The sequence below is a fragment of the Protopterus annectens genome, chromosome 13.part0, assembly GCF_019279795.1.
Source record: "Protopterus annectens isolate FY-2018-M chromosome 13.part0, PAN1.0, whole genome shotgun sequence".
Classification (NCBI taxonomy): domain Eukaryota; kingdom Metazoa; phylum Chordata; order Ceratodontiformes; family Protopteridae; genus Protopterus; species Protopterus annectens.
This window is the reverse complement of record NC_056747.1, coordinates 574,405,282-574,423,241: the sequence shown is the minus strand read 5'-3', so window position 1 is coordinate 574,423,241 and position 17,960 is coordinate 574,405,282. Positions and strand designations below refer to the sequence as shown.

At 39.9% G+C, this 17,960-nt stretch overlaps 1 protein-coding gene across 6 annotated transcripts in view; it reads right to left on the bottom strand.

Moving 5' to 3' along the window:
* The window catches only part of TPST1 (tyrosylprotein sulfotransferase 1), a 592,637-nt gene that overhangs the window by 260,783 nt on the left and 313,894 nt on the right, over positions 1 to 17,960 (bottom strand). For all 6 annotated transcript variants that reach the window (XM_044054229.1, XM_044054234.1, XM_044054230.1 and 3 more), the window contains one exon: positions 9,337 to 9,535. In XM_044054229.1, coding sequence (XP_043910164.1) covers positions 9,337 to 9,535 — 199 coding nt within the window. The remainder of the gene's footprint in view (positions 1 to 9,336; positions 9,536 to 17,960) is intronic.

Here is a 17,960-nt window from a genome sequence, read left to right as displayed (position 1 = left end):
TGTGCAGAGCTGTAGTAACTACAGAGGGATAAAACTGATCAGTCACAGCTTGAAGTTATGGGAAAGAGTAGTGGAAGCTAGGTTAAGAAGGGAGGTGACGATTAGTGATCAGCAGTATGGTTTCATGCAGGGAAAGAGCACTACAGATGCGATGTTTGCTCTGAGAGTGTTGGAGAAATATAGAGAAGGTCAGAAGGAGTTGCATTGTGTCTCTGTGGACTTGGAGAAAGCATATATTAGGGTGCCTAGAGAGGAGTTGTGGTATTATATGAGGAGGTCAGGAGTGGCAGAGAAGTATCCAAGAATGGTACAGGATATGTATGAAGGTAGTGTGACAGTGGGGGAAGTCTGCAGTGGAAGTGATAGATGCGTTTAAGTGGAGGTGGGATTACATGAAGGATCTGCTCTGAGCCCTTTCTTATTTGCAATGGTGATGGACAGGTTGACAGACGAGATCAGACAGGAAACCCCATGGACTAAGTTGTTTGCAGATGACATTGTGATCTGTAGTGAGAGTAGGGACCAGGTTGAGGAGACCCTGGAGAGGTGGAGATGTGCTCTAGAGAGGAGAGGAATGAAGGTCAGCAGGACTAAGACTGAATATATGTGCATGAATGAGAGGGAGGATAGAGAAACGGTGAGGATGCAGGGAGTAACGTTGGTGAAGGTGGATGAGTTTAAGTACTTGGTGTCAACAGTTCAGTGTAATGGTGAGTGTGGAAGAGAGGTGACGAAGACAGTACAGGCAGGGTGGAATGGGTAGAGAAGAGTGTCAGAAGTGATTTGTGACAGACTGGTACCAGTAAGAGTAAAAGGGTAGGTCTACAAGAGGGTAGTGAGACCAGCTATGTTGTATGGGTTGGAGACTGTGTCATTGACAAAAAGGCAGGAGTCAGAGCTGAAAGTAGTAGAGTTAAAGATGTTAAGATCTGCACTGGGTGCGACAAGGATGGACAGGATTAGGAATCAGTCAGCTCAGGTTGGACGGTTTGGAGACAAAGTCAAAGAGGCGAGATTGCGTTGGTTTGGACATATGCTGAGTGAATGCTAAGGATGGAGCTGCCAGGTAAGAGGAAAAGAGGAAGGCCTAAGATAAGGTTTATGGATTTGGTGAGAGAGGACATGAAGGTGGTTGGTGTGACAGAGCAATATGCAGAGGACAGGAAGAAATGGAAACAGATGATCCGCTGTGGTGACCCCTAACGAGAACAGCCGAAAGAGTACTACTACTATCAGGCTTTAAGAAATGGGGGACTGCAGAAATGCATTAGCCAAACATAGGAAAGCGAACCCCCCCGTACTTCAAGTTCAGTTTTGTTGTATTATAAAAAGTCTTTACATTGTATGGAGACTGCAATCTCCAGCTTAATGTCAGAGAACTCAAATGGCAAATAAAACTCCAAGCTGACATGCCCCCTGGCCTCAATGGCCATCTAAACTTTAAAAGCATTCTCAAGTGGATCAGATAAGTCATGTCATCACACACCCGTAATGAAGATGAGGTTTTATAAGGAAGCCGCTGGTTAATTCCTAATGTATTCCTGATGAAGTCTGATTCATAACATTAATGAACAGAAGTACTCAAATAGTTTACTTCCAGTTGTTCATTAAAAGTTTTTAAGGTACTACCAACTCATGTATGCTTCCTCCAAGTTCAAAGGTTTTTAATTTTTAAATAGTTAGTGGTTACGTAACCTTTAGATAGTGTTCTGCTGTTATTAAACTATCAATATTCCTTTGCTGTTTTCACTCCATTTGACATTTTCTAGGCAATACCTTACCAGAATGTCAAGAAAAATCATAGCAGTGTAAGTGGCTTACAGACATAGCATGACAATGCATTAAACCTATACATGACCAAAATCAAATTTCCTGACTTTTGTTTTTTTTTACAACTATTTTAAGTGCACTAAGGCACTCAATGGTGTGCATAAAAACTTTACAAATGATTTGAAGGGCTACAAAGCACTTCTCCTTTGGCAGCTCCTTGAAATAAAGTATGTATTAAGCCCTTTAATGCACCCCACATAATGGCTTACTACTATTTTGCTAATTATACATTTGCAGTGCTTTATAGGTAGACAGAAAATCAATGATTTATGTCGTTGTTATTCCAGCAGACTGACGAAAGCATGTGCACACAGGTCAGTAGTCTTTGCTAATTACTGTGGAAATGTCTCACTTGCTGGCTTTAAGCTAGTTTGAAATGCAAAAGGAGTGAAATCACCATGTCCATAAAACGCATGCTGATATTTTCACTTTCTACACCACTGAGACCCTTCTGTTCTTGTCAGAATACATTTGAAGTTGTAAAGGGTCAGAATACATTCTAAGCTATAAAACAAAACAGCATCAATGAAGTATACCATTCAAAGACACTAGCAGTTCAGCAGATGTTGAAAAACAATATGGTCTGAATTAGGCAAATTATGCAACTGTCTTTGGGGGGAAAAAAAACATCAGTACAGTGTGCCTTCAGATGCAAAGTTATCAGATGTTTTATATACAGCAGGCATCTATCTGTAGACAACACAAATTAAATACCAGAGCTGAAAACAGAAAAGCTACATCTATAACTGGCTTACAATATGAATGAGTGTTTTACGCACAACAGGACTGCTTTAGAACATTCTTGAAGTGCAAGTAATGCAGCTAATGGATAGATGAAGCAATACCCAGTGGACTAGTTATTTTTATTTTTGCAGCATGGATACTTCATTTTATCTCCTCTGTTATTGAATATAATCACTTTTTCAGGCCCTTAGAAATATAGAATAATGTCCCTAGGGTAACTGAATTTAGAAATACTGCACGTCTTACCAAAGCATAAAATGCCTAAAATGTTAGATATTTTATTCATGAGCATTTGGCACACAAGTTAGTTACTCAAAGGCATACCTCTTTTATTACTACTCTGGTATCAGCCACATCTGGAAGTCTACAAATGAGCAAAGCTCAACAACCAGAACAGTCTTCACAGTTTAAAAGGAAACAGAGTTAATCCTAAAATTTCCCACAGAGGCACTTAACCCACCTGGCAATTAAGATTTTTCAGTAGAAAATGAATAGGAATTACAAGCAAACTTATCTTACTACTAAAAGCAATGCCTGCCAGTAACATGGAACATGCTGCAAAGCTTCAAAAAACCCAAAATAAAAACTGAACATAAAGACAAAAAGCAAAAGCAGAGTCCAAAGGACAACAACACAGCCGAACATAATATTCAAACCAGGTTTAATATGATGCAAGCACTTTCGTTTTTAAATTTAAAAACTTCTTCAGACATAGTTCTAAACACAGAGTGCTTCTTAAATATCAAAGACAGGCAAGTCATGTGATCACTAGGCCCAGATGAAAAACTTAAAGACATATCCACATATTATCTATATGCTTAAACCGTTTGTGTTTAAAAATTGCTGGACAGCTTCACTTACTGATGAAATGTGGCTGTGTAAACTGAAAGTGTGGCAACCACAATGTAGAAGTTTATGCATTTATCTTGGAGAGCTTTTGAAGGTGAAAGAAGGAATTACAAGTCAGAGTGATGGGTGTAGCAGGTTAGTGGTGATACAGGAGGGGGAGCTGAGACAGTAAAATTGGTGTTGTAGTTTTTCTGCGTATTTCTGGTTTCCCACTTCCATCACGGACTTCCAGCTTCCTTTATACCTGTTCCCAATGTCAGTGATCCTTGCAGCTCTCAATGCCTGAGCAACTCCCTAATGTGACTCTGCACTAGCAGGGTCTCCCTGTCATGGGAGCAACTCCATATAGAGGCCCCCACTCCACAGCTACACCATCAGAAAGTGTACAGCAGGAAGGTGAGGAGCCTTCATAATGTGTCTTCATAGTAGGGCTCTTTTACTAAGCCCCAAAATATCCCAGCATTAAGCAGGCAGGCAATAAGGAGAGAGTGGGAGAGCATGCCCATTCGTAAACCCTTACAGCAGGATGCCTCCTCAACCTCCCACATTCCTTAGCCTGGTAAAGGAGAATGTCTGAAATACAGCCTCCAAGCAAGGATCAGGAAGCTCTGCCTAACATGCTTTCTCCCAACAGGGCAGAAAGGCACATCCTGCCAGGTCTATGACAACGGATCAAATGCACTACATATCGAACGGCTGGAAAATCAAAAACACAGGTGATAGAAACCCATTACAGCCCTCCAAACCCCTGCTAAATATATATACTAACTCCGACATCACACTACAGTGAGGAAAGGGCAAATTTCCCGATTTTCACTGTACTATGATCTCATAAAACAGGTTTCTATCACCAGCGTTTTCCATTTTCCAGCCGTTCGATAGTTCATGAATTTGATCCATTGTCATAGACCCCATCCTGCCTGCCTACACAGTGAAGCACCTGAGCTGTTAATCAAAGTCACAGCGGCCATGGGCCTCTTGTCTGGGATGTAATCAGGATTTTTATCCCTCTGCATCTATAGTGCAAGCTGATTTTGAAGCCTTTGACTGAACAGGTAGTGTTGACCCGTTGTGATTTAAATGTACTAGAAATACTGTTGATTAGACCAAATATTTTATTGTTTGTCTTGGCCGAAAGTGGCTTAAGTCTTTTTTTTTTTAATATTTTTTACATTAACTTCTAAGGGAGATGTACAAAATATGAGGTAAAGGTATATATTATTTTTTAGGCTTGCCATGGTCTGCATGCTCTGTCCTTGTCTCATCAGCTGAAGAAGTACATGTATCATTCATGTTTTGTGTGTTCCTCTCCTACAACTCATTATGCATGGAACATTGATCTTCTCCTTTAAACTTGTTGCCCCCCCCCTGCAAACCTAGATGCGGGAGGCAAGTCCCTTATACCCACTGAACTTGTGCATACCAAGTGTGAAATTGCCATACCTTGGAAAAAAAGGAAGTATTCAGAAAAACTGCAATCTCAAGACTTGGTACATACAAGTCCAGATTTACACCCCATTGGGGCCACACATTTCAGGACTTGGCAATGCAGGTGTTGAGATTCTAAATGGTTACCAAATAAACAGTTATTAGTTAGCAGTCTTTTCTTATTGCTTTAGTCCAGTGCAAAGAGAAACATAACTGTCTGTCCAAGGTGTTAAGAAAGTACTCCCCTTTCCTGGACTGATTATGAAAAAAATACAGTAAGATGTATGGCTTTAAGAGAAAATCCTGAGGCTATTTTGGGTAAAAAGAATGTGTTATTTCTGAGTGACACTCGTCCTAAGTGAATGACAACATATGGAGCTTTAGAAGATAGGGTGTATAATTCTGAAGTCCTTCAGGTGGAAGTAACCTCAACCAGAAAACAAGCTCTTCCAGGAAAAAAAAAATTTCAGGAGGAAAAATCTGGCGTGAAAGAGAGAGGTCAATGCATTTAAAATTATATTAAGGTCCCAAAATGGGGTAGGATCTATAATGGCAGTTCATAGAAGAAAGGTAGCTTTGAAAAAGGCTTCACAGACATTTTCAGCTGCCAGAAAGAGTAAAACCTCTGATGAAAGTTAGAAATAGTGGCCAAAATGAGCCTTGAAGGTAGTAAAACTGGATCTGTACTCAACAAGAGAAGTGAGAAAGTGTAAAACCGATGGGACTGGAGCAGAGAAGAGAGTCCAAAATTAACACGTTCCATTTGCTTTTATAGAATTTGCAGGTAAATTATTTCTGTACAGCTGAAAAAATCTGGACTCCTCTTTTAGTGTAAGAGTGTAAGTAGGATCTTTGGCCACAGTTGTAACTGGAGAAACCATATGGTAAATTTGAGAGAATGGATGTCAAGATAAGGCTTGCAGGACAGATGGGAAAGAAATATGGTTGGGGATCTAGAAGCCAGGGTTGCTTCTTGAGGTGAGGTCATATAGCAAGGGGAACCAAATTTGCTTGGGCCATATGGGAGCTAAGAAGATTACTGCGGCCTTGCACAGATAAGTTTTCTGAAATTTTATTATTGGGGGGGGGGGGGGTTGAAAGGAATAGAAAAGTCCAGTTGGATAGACAGACCACAGCATCCCTGGGTGACTGTCCCTGCCCTGTACAGGTATGACGGTGAAACTGTTGCTGCACTTGGTATTAGTAGGGGATGTAAAGAGATTACAGTAAAGCTAGTCCCAGCAGTGAAATAAAATATGAGCCACTGATGGATTAAGGGGTCACTCATAAGGTATCAGAATTGATCTGCTGAGTTTGTGTGCCAAGTAGTTGGACCATTCCAGATTGTCCATTGCTACTAGAAATCAATTTGAAGGTATTTGCCACTGCCACACCCTCATGTCCTCTTAGCATAGGCAGTAAGATCTAGTTCCCCCTGCTTGCTGATGTATCAGAGTACTGACAATTGATTGAGAGGACAGAAATTACACCCTCTAGAATGCAGTCTAGAAGGCCTGCAATGATGGCAGTACTTCCTCAACTCCAGGACATTTATGTGAAAATTGGCCTTCTGTTTCGTCTATGTACCACAGACCACTCACCCTCAAACTCTATCCCACCACAAAGACAAGATGCCCATGGCCACTGTGACTTTGAAAAGTTGAAAGGGGCTCCCCTGCTTAGACCATGAGGGACTCCAACCACCACATTAAATGTTTTCTGCAAACAGAAGAGAGTTCACTGTGGAAACCTCATGTGAAATCTCGTGCATGGTACAAGTTGTATAGAAACTGCCACTTGACCAATGACTTTTAGAATGAAAGAAGCTGGTGGAGAATGATTAGTAAGGAGGGCTGGAATTGTAGTTCTTAATATAAAAAAAAGTCTTCTGGTAGTTTGATAGTGCATATGTCCAAAAGGCTTCCCATAAATATCAAGATTTGCAAAGGCTCTAAAGGAAAATTTTCCAAGTTTTCTGATGTGCTTAAGGCAGATACAAGTGAAGTGGTCACTGCCTATCAGAAGGGACTCCTTTGCTGTGGTATCCAGGAGCTAATCATTTACTTACGGGAATATATGAATCCCTCTGAGTCGCAGATGGCTGTGATTACAGTCATGCATTTGGTGTACACATGAGGGCTGTGGTGAGCCTAAAGGGCAATGCTCAGAACAAATGGTGATTGCCTTCCCGCTGGAAGTGTAAATACCTTCTGGACTCCTTGATCATCTCTAAGGAGATTGGTCTGAAATAATGTCTTTACAGATGAAGACTTAGGAGGCCCTTGTGAATTTGGGTGCATATACCAGCTGATGAGAGGAGGGAAGTTAATCCCTATACTATAAAAACCCTCATGTCACCTGAATGATGGTCATATCTTAGCAGTCTACCTACATGACAATTGCATTCGATATTCAACAAGCCTATCTTGCAGAATTACATTAACCACTTTCAGGATGGATGCAAGGCTAAATGACCTGCAATTACATGGTATTTTCTTGGACTCTCATTTGATATTCTATAGTTTACTAGCATCACTGCAATTTCCAAGAAGAGCCTATACACTTGTGTAGTGGTGCAATAAGTACAATTCCTTCTTCTCAGCATATTTTACGTCAAGAAAAACACATCAGGCTAGATTGCCTCTACAAATCCAAACCTTCTCTCTCCAATTCCACTTGACAGTCCATAGCCAGACCTTACCTACGCCTGCCCTACTCTATGTATCAGCAATTCTCAGCAAGTTAAACAAAATGGATAAATACAAACTTGAGAGTTCTTATAACAAAACTGTCAAGTTACCTGTCGCCTCCTTTTCCTCCTTATTTATCCTACATCCTTGTCTATCATCACACCATTTGTGCTCTCATCTACATAATCTACCAGGCATCCTTCTAAAATGATCACGAGCTTCTTCCTCACTTCCTATCCCTTTAATTATCAAGGGATCACTGCATTTATACCAAACCATGCATATTATAAAGAGCTGTACGTATACCTAAAGATTTATGTAAACTTAACCATGCTTATTATCTAAAGAATTACACCTCTAAAGCTTCCTTCACATGTTCAAATTTTTGTACAGTTGCTGCTATGTTTCCTTACATATTCTAATATGCTGTATGTAAATTATATTATTGTGTCTATGTAACTGTACGTAATTTCCAGAGCTATTCTCCCAGGGCCTCGTTTGAAAATGAGTCTCTGCCCAGTCAGACACCCAGTAAACAAACAAAGACATACAAATAACTAACTAAATCAATAAATTCTCTCAACACTTAAGGAAGCAGCCTTTCTAACTAAACTGCATTATCCCAATAAAATCCCCTAACCTTCCTCCTCTCTCCCTTCTCCCAATATCCAAGCTGGCAGACCCCATTTCAGTTATTTTATATATAATGATACAAAGAATGCATTTAGTGTATCAAGCCTGGACTCCTGCTTTTTCACGTCAGTTCCTCCATCTCCAGATACCTCTCAGTTAAATTTCTTCCGTATACCCTCACCCGAAAAAAGTGCTTATGCTCCTCTGCTTTTCTATCATGTTCCACTTCTGCTACCGATATTGCCAAATGGATGACCTCAGTTTCCTGGTAGCTATTTAAATCTTTTTCCCTACATCCCACCTACCAATTCTCTCTCTTTTCTTTTCATAAGATTACCCCCCCTCATTATCTTATTTAACAAAGTTTGCTGTCTTGCATTACCACAAACCTTGTCCTTATAAAAATACTCCTTCTCTGGATCATTCCTTGTATAATAATGACAAACTCACTTACCTACTGTGTTCCTTATCTGTTTGGATTTCACCTGTCCCCACACAATGGTAAGGAAAAGCACCATCTACGGTAACATCACTGCATTCTTGTTTGTCAATAAAAGTAATATTACTAAAATGCTCACTATGCGACAAGTGATGTGAATACATCAGACACAGATGAAAAGCACATCTGCATGACTTTTTAACATGAAACATAATAGCTTTTGATAAAACTCCAGAATCCACAGAAGAAAGGGTAAGAAAGATACGGGTTATACCTACTACAAAGCAAAAAATGTACTTGCAAGACAATATAGTCCATTAAAGTTGTTCAGAACTTTAAACTGTTTGTGGATAAAGTTCTTCTCGTAAGAAAACTAAATGGTGATGCACATATGTAACACATTTCAGTTTACACTTCAACCAAAATGTTAAATTTACCCACAATTTTTACTATGAACATTTGTTGTTGTTACTAACTTATTGCTAATCAGGAGGCAAAAACAGTCATCTGTAATTATACAACTATTAAAATGTATAATTCTACACACAAGTACAGAAAAAAAGTCAATATGAAGTTTTAAGAGTTAAAGCCATGGCATATACTTTCCACAAAGTTGCTATTAGTAGTGCTGCAAAGCTTTCCCTTTAATAAGTATTTTGTAAAATGTTTCCTTCCCCAAATGTTAGTTATAAAAATAACTAGTAAGGCTAATTGGCCACTTACCTTTTTACTGTTTAAAAGTACTTTATAATCTGGTTTTCCATAATTAGGCGGGTTTGCAAATGGATCATATCCTAGTCTTGCCAACATCGGTGCTATTACTGGCATGTCATGTATAACATCTGGAGGAATTTTTCCAACCCATTTTGACAAAGCTTCTAAATTCACTGGCTTGATAACTTGGTCAGTAGATCGTTCAACTCTGTGGAGATAGAACAACAAAGAGATTTCAGACATACAAGACTACCTAAGTTACTTGGAAAGTACAGGAAGATGCCCGAGTATACTCACCTCAACAACAGCTAACCAACAAACAGGATCACACCTGTAACATCAATAATACAATGGGAAACAGCAGACATCAGTCCCCTGGCCTGATCCTTTTAAATAGATAAAGAAAATATGGTTGCAACTGAGGAATATGGCCATTAAGGGAAGTACAGTACAACAGAGCATCACACGCTCTGCTCTCTTCATTTTGAGACAAAGATGTGGCAAGAATGCTAGTGTGTGCTAGTGCATGCTAAAAGGCCATCTTGGAAAGGCTGAAGGAGCCTAGAAAGCACAAGCCAAACTATGTAAAATGTAGCGGTTAGAACTGAAGCAAAATATTACAAAACACTACAAACAAAAGATGACAAGCTGTCCAGGGAAACAAATAAAATGGGACTTACTGTAAAATTTTCTGAATGGAATAAAACCACATAATAGCCCATAATGTCTGTCTGGTGAAGAAATAACTATATATAGATATACAGACCCAAAATATGTGTAGCATCAGGGGGTACAGCTACTGTTTAGCAATGATCCTATTTATTTCAACATGTACTGTGAGGGTAACTACACTTTACATATCTGTACAATGTCCACAAAAAGGACTACTGATGCAGCAGTTACACTGTGAATTAGATTGTATCATGCAGTGTTCCTTCAACTTCTTGTAAGGAGTGAATGGTCTACGACATACCCTGCTAGAAAGCCAAAGCGAATACTGTTCAATCTTTAGACTGGACATTCAGCTTTTAATGTTTGGAATATGAGTGACTGGACGACAAAGTGGCAGTGATGCAAACACTTTGGACATATATTATATAAAAAAGGATGCAATGATACCAGATTAAATGCTGGAATAAGCCCTTAATGGCCTGCCAAGTTTTGTTTTTTTTATGATAAAAGTTGAAACAGTCAGTCACTTCGAAACAGTCTGTTTTGCATCATATCAATGCAGAGCCATAGCTAACTATTCTAGTGCCCTGTGCTGTTCCCTGATCTGGCACCCTCCCCTCAACTTTAAGTTTAGGAGCAAAAACTTCTCCTTTGAAAACTATAGCCAATGTAGGAAGTGGGTTACTAGAGCTCAAATCCCACCATGAAGCAAATCAGTCATGACCACAACTACAGCGTCAACATTCATTTCTGAATGCCGGCTCTATACTACATTGGCATCTGCCAACTGTACTCCTTAATAACTTGCACCCAGGATGGCTGCCCTCTTAACCTTACCCTAGCTACACCTGTGTATAAATGACACTAAAACTTGATTTGACCATCAAAGGGGTTCTCGCCCTTTACTAGGATATCCAAGTTGTCTGTGCACATCCATAATATATAAAACTCATTTCCTAAAAGTAGCAATGAAGGGGAAACAAAAAGGGTGGAGTAAAAAATTAAAATTTTAGAAATCATTTTACAGGTAAAGGTTTGTTCTTAAAGAGACACTATATTTGAGGAGATCAGTGTATGACTAGTTACACCAAAACTTGTGTTTTAGAAATACCTCTAGTAGAAATGACAAACTATCAAAACCTTCCAAGAATGATATCTCAAATTGGCAGAACTGAAAATGTCAAAAGGAAAATTTTCATAACAATGATGAAGTGACAAGCTGAGGTTAAAACATCTTTAACACCTAACACAAAACATACTTTTCAAAACCTTTTTAAAAGGAACTGAGAAACTCAAAAGTGCAAAACAGGTATATACAGTCAGTATAGCAAATAAATGTACCATAATGGAAAACATGACCAATCAAACATTATACAGTGTGGTAGCAAACAGCAAAATCTGAGGCACTGTAATGGAAAAGGGGCCTGCTGCTTTCTTTTCACACCAATGGGAAAAAATCCATACATTGTTAGAGATCCTTAAAGCTGTGAGGCTAAGAGAGATGAGAGCAGAATGTGGAATCCCTGCTTCTTTGTTATGTCAACAACTAGGAGCAGTTAGTGGTTCAACCACCGTTATCCGCATCAGTATGATGACTCCGTTTTTTTGGCCAGCACTCAAGTATCTCAATGAAACAGACACTTGCTGTTCCCATCTTTAACACCAGATTTACAAGTACAGGCACTGCAGACAATGCATACAAAAGTCACCAGTTTTAAAATGAAAAAAATGAAATTTGCTACCAAGGCATGTAAGTAAAACCTGCATGACAGACCTAGCCAAGCTACAGTCTTCACTCTGAAAAATCTTCTGTAATGAAGACCCACGGAATAGATGCATATGACCCCTTAATGACATAGCAGTGTTTCAGCTACATAGCTTTTGAATGCCCATGACTTACTTTTTATGCAAGTCTTTATGGGCACATTCCAACCAATAAAGTTGGACCCTGCTAGCTGTAGACATGCATGTTTAGGCCTCTTTTTTTTTTATTTTGGCCTCATCAGTTCGGCACAAGTGGATTGTTTGGTGATACTTTAGAAACAGAGATTAAAATCAAGCCTGTGTACATAAAACATTAGGATACCTACAAAATAGACCAAAGAACATCCAAACCAAAGGGTAAAAATTTCATATAGACAACTCATTTAGTAAAAACTGCAAGAAAAATCCAGCCAAGTTTGAGTCTTCACTACATAAAACCCTGAAAATTTTTCAGTGAAGGCCCATGGGATACATGCCCGATTCCTCAAGGACATACCAGTGTTTCATCTACACGGCATCTGAATGGCCATGACTTTTTACTTCAAGTCTTATGAGTATATACAGGCAAATAAAGCAAAACCTCACTAGATGTAGATATACATGTTTCAGCAATTTTTAGCCTCAGCAGTACAGCACGTGGATTGATTTGTTATACATTAGCAACAAGCAACTTAAAATCAATCCGGATGTCTATAAGCATTACAATGCCTACAAAATATATTCCATGGGCCTTCATTAGAAGGTGTAAGGTTTTACACAGTGAAGAATAACTTGGCTGGGTCTTTCTTGCAGTTTTTACTAAGTGGTTGGTGTGTGTTATCTTTTTACCCATCGATTTAGCTACCAACACAACAGAAAGGAAGCCAGAACCAAAACAGAGGACACTGCTGAATTAGATGACAACTAAGCAAATCTAGAGTTGGATGGCCATATGTTTTTCTAACATGCTAAATAGGTTCATAGGTAGGTACTAGGCTATCGGCCCTAGGGCCTATACAAGCCCAGCCAAAAAGGCACCCTGGCTTTTGCCACCCAAGAAAATTATTTTCCTGTGCCACTGTCAAGCAGAGCCACAGAATTGATCCCCGGGGTGAATTTCCTATTTCCCATCCAATCAAGATTTTTCTTGAAGAGTGCTAATGAGGAGCTTTGTTTGATATAGACAGGTAGTTTATTCCACAGTATGGGAAGTCTCTGGGACAGGAATCTATCCCTCCGGCATGATCTGTTTATTGTGGTGACAAGGTTTAGGTCCCTAGAGCATGTAGCTCGGAGGGATTGGGATTTAAGTGGAGCATGTCCAACAGCTCTGGGTTTGACATAGCTTTGTATGTTAGGTAGAGATCACCTCTGAGTAGGCGATATGTGACGAAGTAAAGCTGGAGTTTTTTTGAGACGGTCTGCATAGGACATCTGTTTGAGGCCAGTAATCCTCTTTGTGAGGTATTTCTAGGTCCTTTCCAGTTGTTGTAGATGTCTTGTGAGGTACATACCAAAAGGGGCATTGTACTCTATAAGGGGTCTAATGAGTAGAGGGGAACAATGACCTCCTTTTTTCTGGATGAGAAACCTTTTGTGATGAGGTGTGCCACGTAGAAGGATTTCCTGACTACTGTGGCGATGTGATTATCAAAGGAGAGACTACTGTCCACCTGTATCCTAAGGTCTCTTATCTCACTATCAGTATTAAGTATACTTAGTGCCTATGTTGTAGTTCATGGGTACAGTTTTTACCAAAGGGGATGACATTGCACTTTTTGGCATTGAGCTTGAGGCCATGGCTTTGACACCAGGCATCTGTCTCAGTGAGGCCCTTTTGTAGGATGTCCACATCATTAGGAGTTTCGATTATGGCTCCTAGTTTGCAGTCATCTGTGAACTTCGTTAGCCAGAGACATTCTGTGTTAACCTGCACTTCAGAGAAGTAGATACCAAACAGGAGAGAACCCAGGACTGAACCCTGTGATACTCCACTTGTCACTGGTTTGAAGTCAGATTTGGAGTCTGCTACTTTTACAGTGTAGGTTCCGTCAGTGAGCCAGTTGGCAAACCATCTTGTGACATAGGGATTTATACCTAGTTTATTATTTATTTTATTTATTTATTTGCAGTTGGTTTACCAGGATGGTCCATTGGGCCAAAAGTACCCGTTTTCAATGGAGTCCTGGGGAGAAAAACTCCAGGAAACTAACAAACTAGGTACAAACAATAGAATAATAAAAACAAAATAAAATAAAATTGTAACAACAACACACATTAAATTCAAAATTCAGGACATATTCAAACAGTACAATCTAGTGAAAGTGATGATACTATACACATACAGAGTAGTTAATTTGATAAGGAGCATATGCTTTATAAGGTACAGTCAGGTAACATGAGTGGAAAATAAGATGCAAATACTATATATTTATGAGGGATGGGAGCAAGAGCATTCCCACTGGGACCTTAGATACATATGTAGAGATTTTTTGAACATGTAGTGATTGGGAGTGCTGCGAATGAATGGTGGGAGTGAGTTCCAGAGGCGGGCAAGGTTAAATGATAGTAAGATTTTACCTGGGGGACAATTTGGTTTATGTACTTCTAGTAGGTTTTGATTATTTGACCTTAAAACTCTATCTGGTAGGTACATTTTGAAGGCAGAAGACAGGGAGGGACAGACAGATGGGTTGAGAATGAGCTTGTGAGCTAAGGTTAGCCAAGTATAGTTGAGTTGATTAGGAAGTTCAAGCCAATTTACTTTTTGGAGAGAGGAACAGTGGTGAGGGGAGGACCTATGACCGTTTGCGAACTTAGCGATTTTGTTATAGCAAGAGGAAAGTTGTTTTTTTAGGGAGGACTGAAGATTGGTTAGCAGAGGGGCTCCATAGAGAAGGGAGGGGATAAGAAAGGAAGAAGAGAGAGTGATTTTAGAGGGGCTTTTGAGGTACTGATTCTGGCGATAGAGCATGCCTATGTTTTTATAGGTTTTTTTGATATTTAGTTGTAGATGTGAGTTGAAATTAAGCTGGTTGTCAATTTGGACACCAAGTAACTTGGTTTCAGACACCAGTTCCAGGGGTGAATTATTTTCACTAGTGATTGAGAATGTACTGAAATTGAATGGAGTATTTTTTGAAGGGGTAAATACCATAAGTTTAGTTTTGGAGGCATTAAGAGCCAGGTGGTTTGTTTTCATCCAATGTTCAGTGATTGAGAAAGCTTCTTGAGTAAGCATTTGGAGCATAGAGGGAGATGTGGCAGAGCAGATAATGGTAGAATCATCTGCATATTGGATGATGCTAGAGAATGGAATGGCTTTGTAGAAATCATTTATAAATATATTGAAAAGAAGGGGACTGAGAATGGAGCCTTGTGGAACTCCGATGGGGGTGCTAAGAAAAGAGGAAGTGGCCTTTTTCCATTTTACAGCTTGGAATCTATTTGATAGATAGCTGGAGAACCAGTTCACAGAGGAGGGAGAGAGATTCAGTTTTGAAAGTTTAGTTAAGAGCAGGCTGTGTGAGATAGTGTCGAAGGCCTTAGAGAGGTCGAGTAGTAGGGTGGAGACAATTTGACCAGAGTCACGTGCTTTATTGACAATCTCAAGATAGGAAAGGAGGGCTGTCATAGTGCTATGATTGGGCCTAAAACCGTGTTGAGTGGGGGTTAGAAGGTTGTTATCTAAGAGATGAGGTAAGAGTTGAAGTTGGACACACTTTTCTAGTTTAGAAATGGGGGACAGGATAGCAATGGGACGGAAGTTGTTGACGTTACAGTTATTACCACCTTTGTGCAGAGGAATGATGAAAGCTTGTTTCCAGAGTTGGGGCACTGTACATTCATGGATGGAATGGTTGATTAGTATGCTTAAAGGATAGGCAATTGCTTCAGCAGCTATACTAAGAAAGTGAGAGGGAATATTATCAGGTGCATTAGTACATGGCTTTAATTTCTGAAGGAGTTTTTTTTATCGTAGAAGTGGGTATAGGTTTTAGTGAAAATAAAACTGAGTGGGGAGAGAGAGAAGCAGAGGATGGTAAGGAAGAGGTTGAAGTTGGAGTAGGAGGAGAGGTGGAGGATAGACAGTGAGTGGATGGGAGTGAGGAAGGAGTGGTAGAGTAGGGTGGAATGTTAGTAGGAGAGGGTGGGGGTATTTTAGGTGGTGTGGTGGGGCTGAAGAATGAGGAAGTTAGTTTGCTAATAGATTCAATGAAAAAGGAGTTGAATTGAGTAGCTAAGTCTAAATCTGGGGCATTAGGGTCTGGGGTAGGGGTCTGTGGCTTACTGGGATTAAGGAGGGTAGAAATTCCTTTCCAAAATTTTTGAGGATTTGTTTTATTATTGTTTTGGAGTGTAAAGAAGTATTTTTGTTTATCAGAGATGATAGACTTTTTTACTTTATTTCGAAGAGTTTTGTACTCAATATGATGTTCGGGGGTCTTGTTTTTCTGATGTAGTCTCCAGGCTTTATCTCTAAGGCGCATGGTTGATAGTGTGTTTTTGGTAAGCCAGGGGACAGAATTAGCTTTTATTCTTTTTGTCCTCAGAGGGGCTTGGGCGTCTAATATTTCTAGGAATATTGAGTTAAAGTGAGCAACTGCGTCTTCTAAGGATAGTGTTCTTAGGTTGTTCCAGTTAACTGCTTTTAGGGAATTTAAAAAGGTTGTTGGGTTGAAGTTTTTGTGGTTACGGGTAGAAATATAATTGTGGGTGCGGTATAAGGTACTGGGGAGTCGATAGGTGAAAGTGGGCATGTGATCGCTTAAAGGATCGGAAAGGGTACCACTGTCTGAGAAATAGTGGGGGTGTGACACTAGAATCCAATCTAGTATACTGCCACAAGAGCAGTTTTTAGATGGGTGTGTAACAGTGTTGATTAGCTGGGAAAAGTTATATAGGTTGATGTTAAGGGGGGTAGTTGGAGACTGGATGGAGGCCCAATTAATATTTACATCTCCTAGGATTATGGTTTCATTGTTGATGTTGTTAGAGAGCCAGGAGAGGATATCTTCAAGTGTGGAGATATTGTCTCCTGGGGGAATGTAGAGGGATGCTAGACATATGTGTTTATGCTTATTAACTTGTAGGAGAGTTAGAAGTAATTCGGCATTGTTAAATTGTGGAACAGGTTTGTTATAAGGAGTAATTAGTAAGGAAGATGAAAATAGGACAGCTACTCCACCTCCTTTTTGTGGGTCCTGTCTTTTCTGAAAATAGAGTAGTTAGGTGGAACTATTTCAGAGTCTTTTATAGAGGGTTTTAGCCATGTTTCTGAGATAGATAGGATGTGTGTGGAGGTGGAGGGGCCTGGATTGGGGTGGATATCACCTGATAAGAGAGTGAGGATCAGATGAGTGATTGGATTAGTGAGGTAGTTTAGCAGTTTGATAAAAGGATTGTGTTTTATTGTGATAGTAAAGGGGTTCATATTTGCTATGGGAGTGGAGAGTTTTTGAGAGCTGAATAGTTTGTATGAGAAGGATAGGAGATGATTTATAGGGTATAGATGGGGAGAAATAGTTGAGTGTGAAAGAGTGAGAGGGGAGTTAAGATGGTTAGTTATGTGATAGCATTGCGTGTGGTAGCAGGTACAGGGTTGGGTGAGGTAGTGAAGATACGAACGTTTAAGAAGTAGAAGAAGTAAAACTGAGATGGATGAAGGTTTGAAGAGCATGTTGATTAAGGTTGCTTGGTAGTGTTATGTTGTAAATTATTCAGTATAGGTTTATAAGGAGTGTTATACAAGATTACAAAGGTGGAAGTTTGAAGGATAGTGTGGAGTTATGAGTAGGTAGGGTGGAGGGGTGTGGTTGCTGTAGAAGGATAGTGTAGAGTAATGAGTAGGTAGGGTGAAGGGGTGTGGTTGCTGGAGTAGGTATTGGTAGAGGGAAGATGATCAATTATCAAAGTGAGAGTTTGGAGTTAGGGTTAATAGTGTTGAGAGGAGGAGGGTGTGGTTAAAGGTAAATGGTGAGAATAGGGTGTGTCTAGGGTGTTGGAGGTTGATTGGTGGAGAGGAAGTGGGTGTGGTTACAAGAGGGATATAGCTAGAGGTGCTAGGGGCAGGTGGGATTTGGGGGCAGGGTAGGGGAGCGGAGTGAGCCTGAAGGGCGAACGGAGCAGGAAGAAACCAGGAGAAGATCAAGAGCCAATCAGTGGAGCATAGATTACAGGAGAGTAAGTTGTGGCAGGATAAGTAGGGGTTCTGGAAG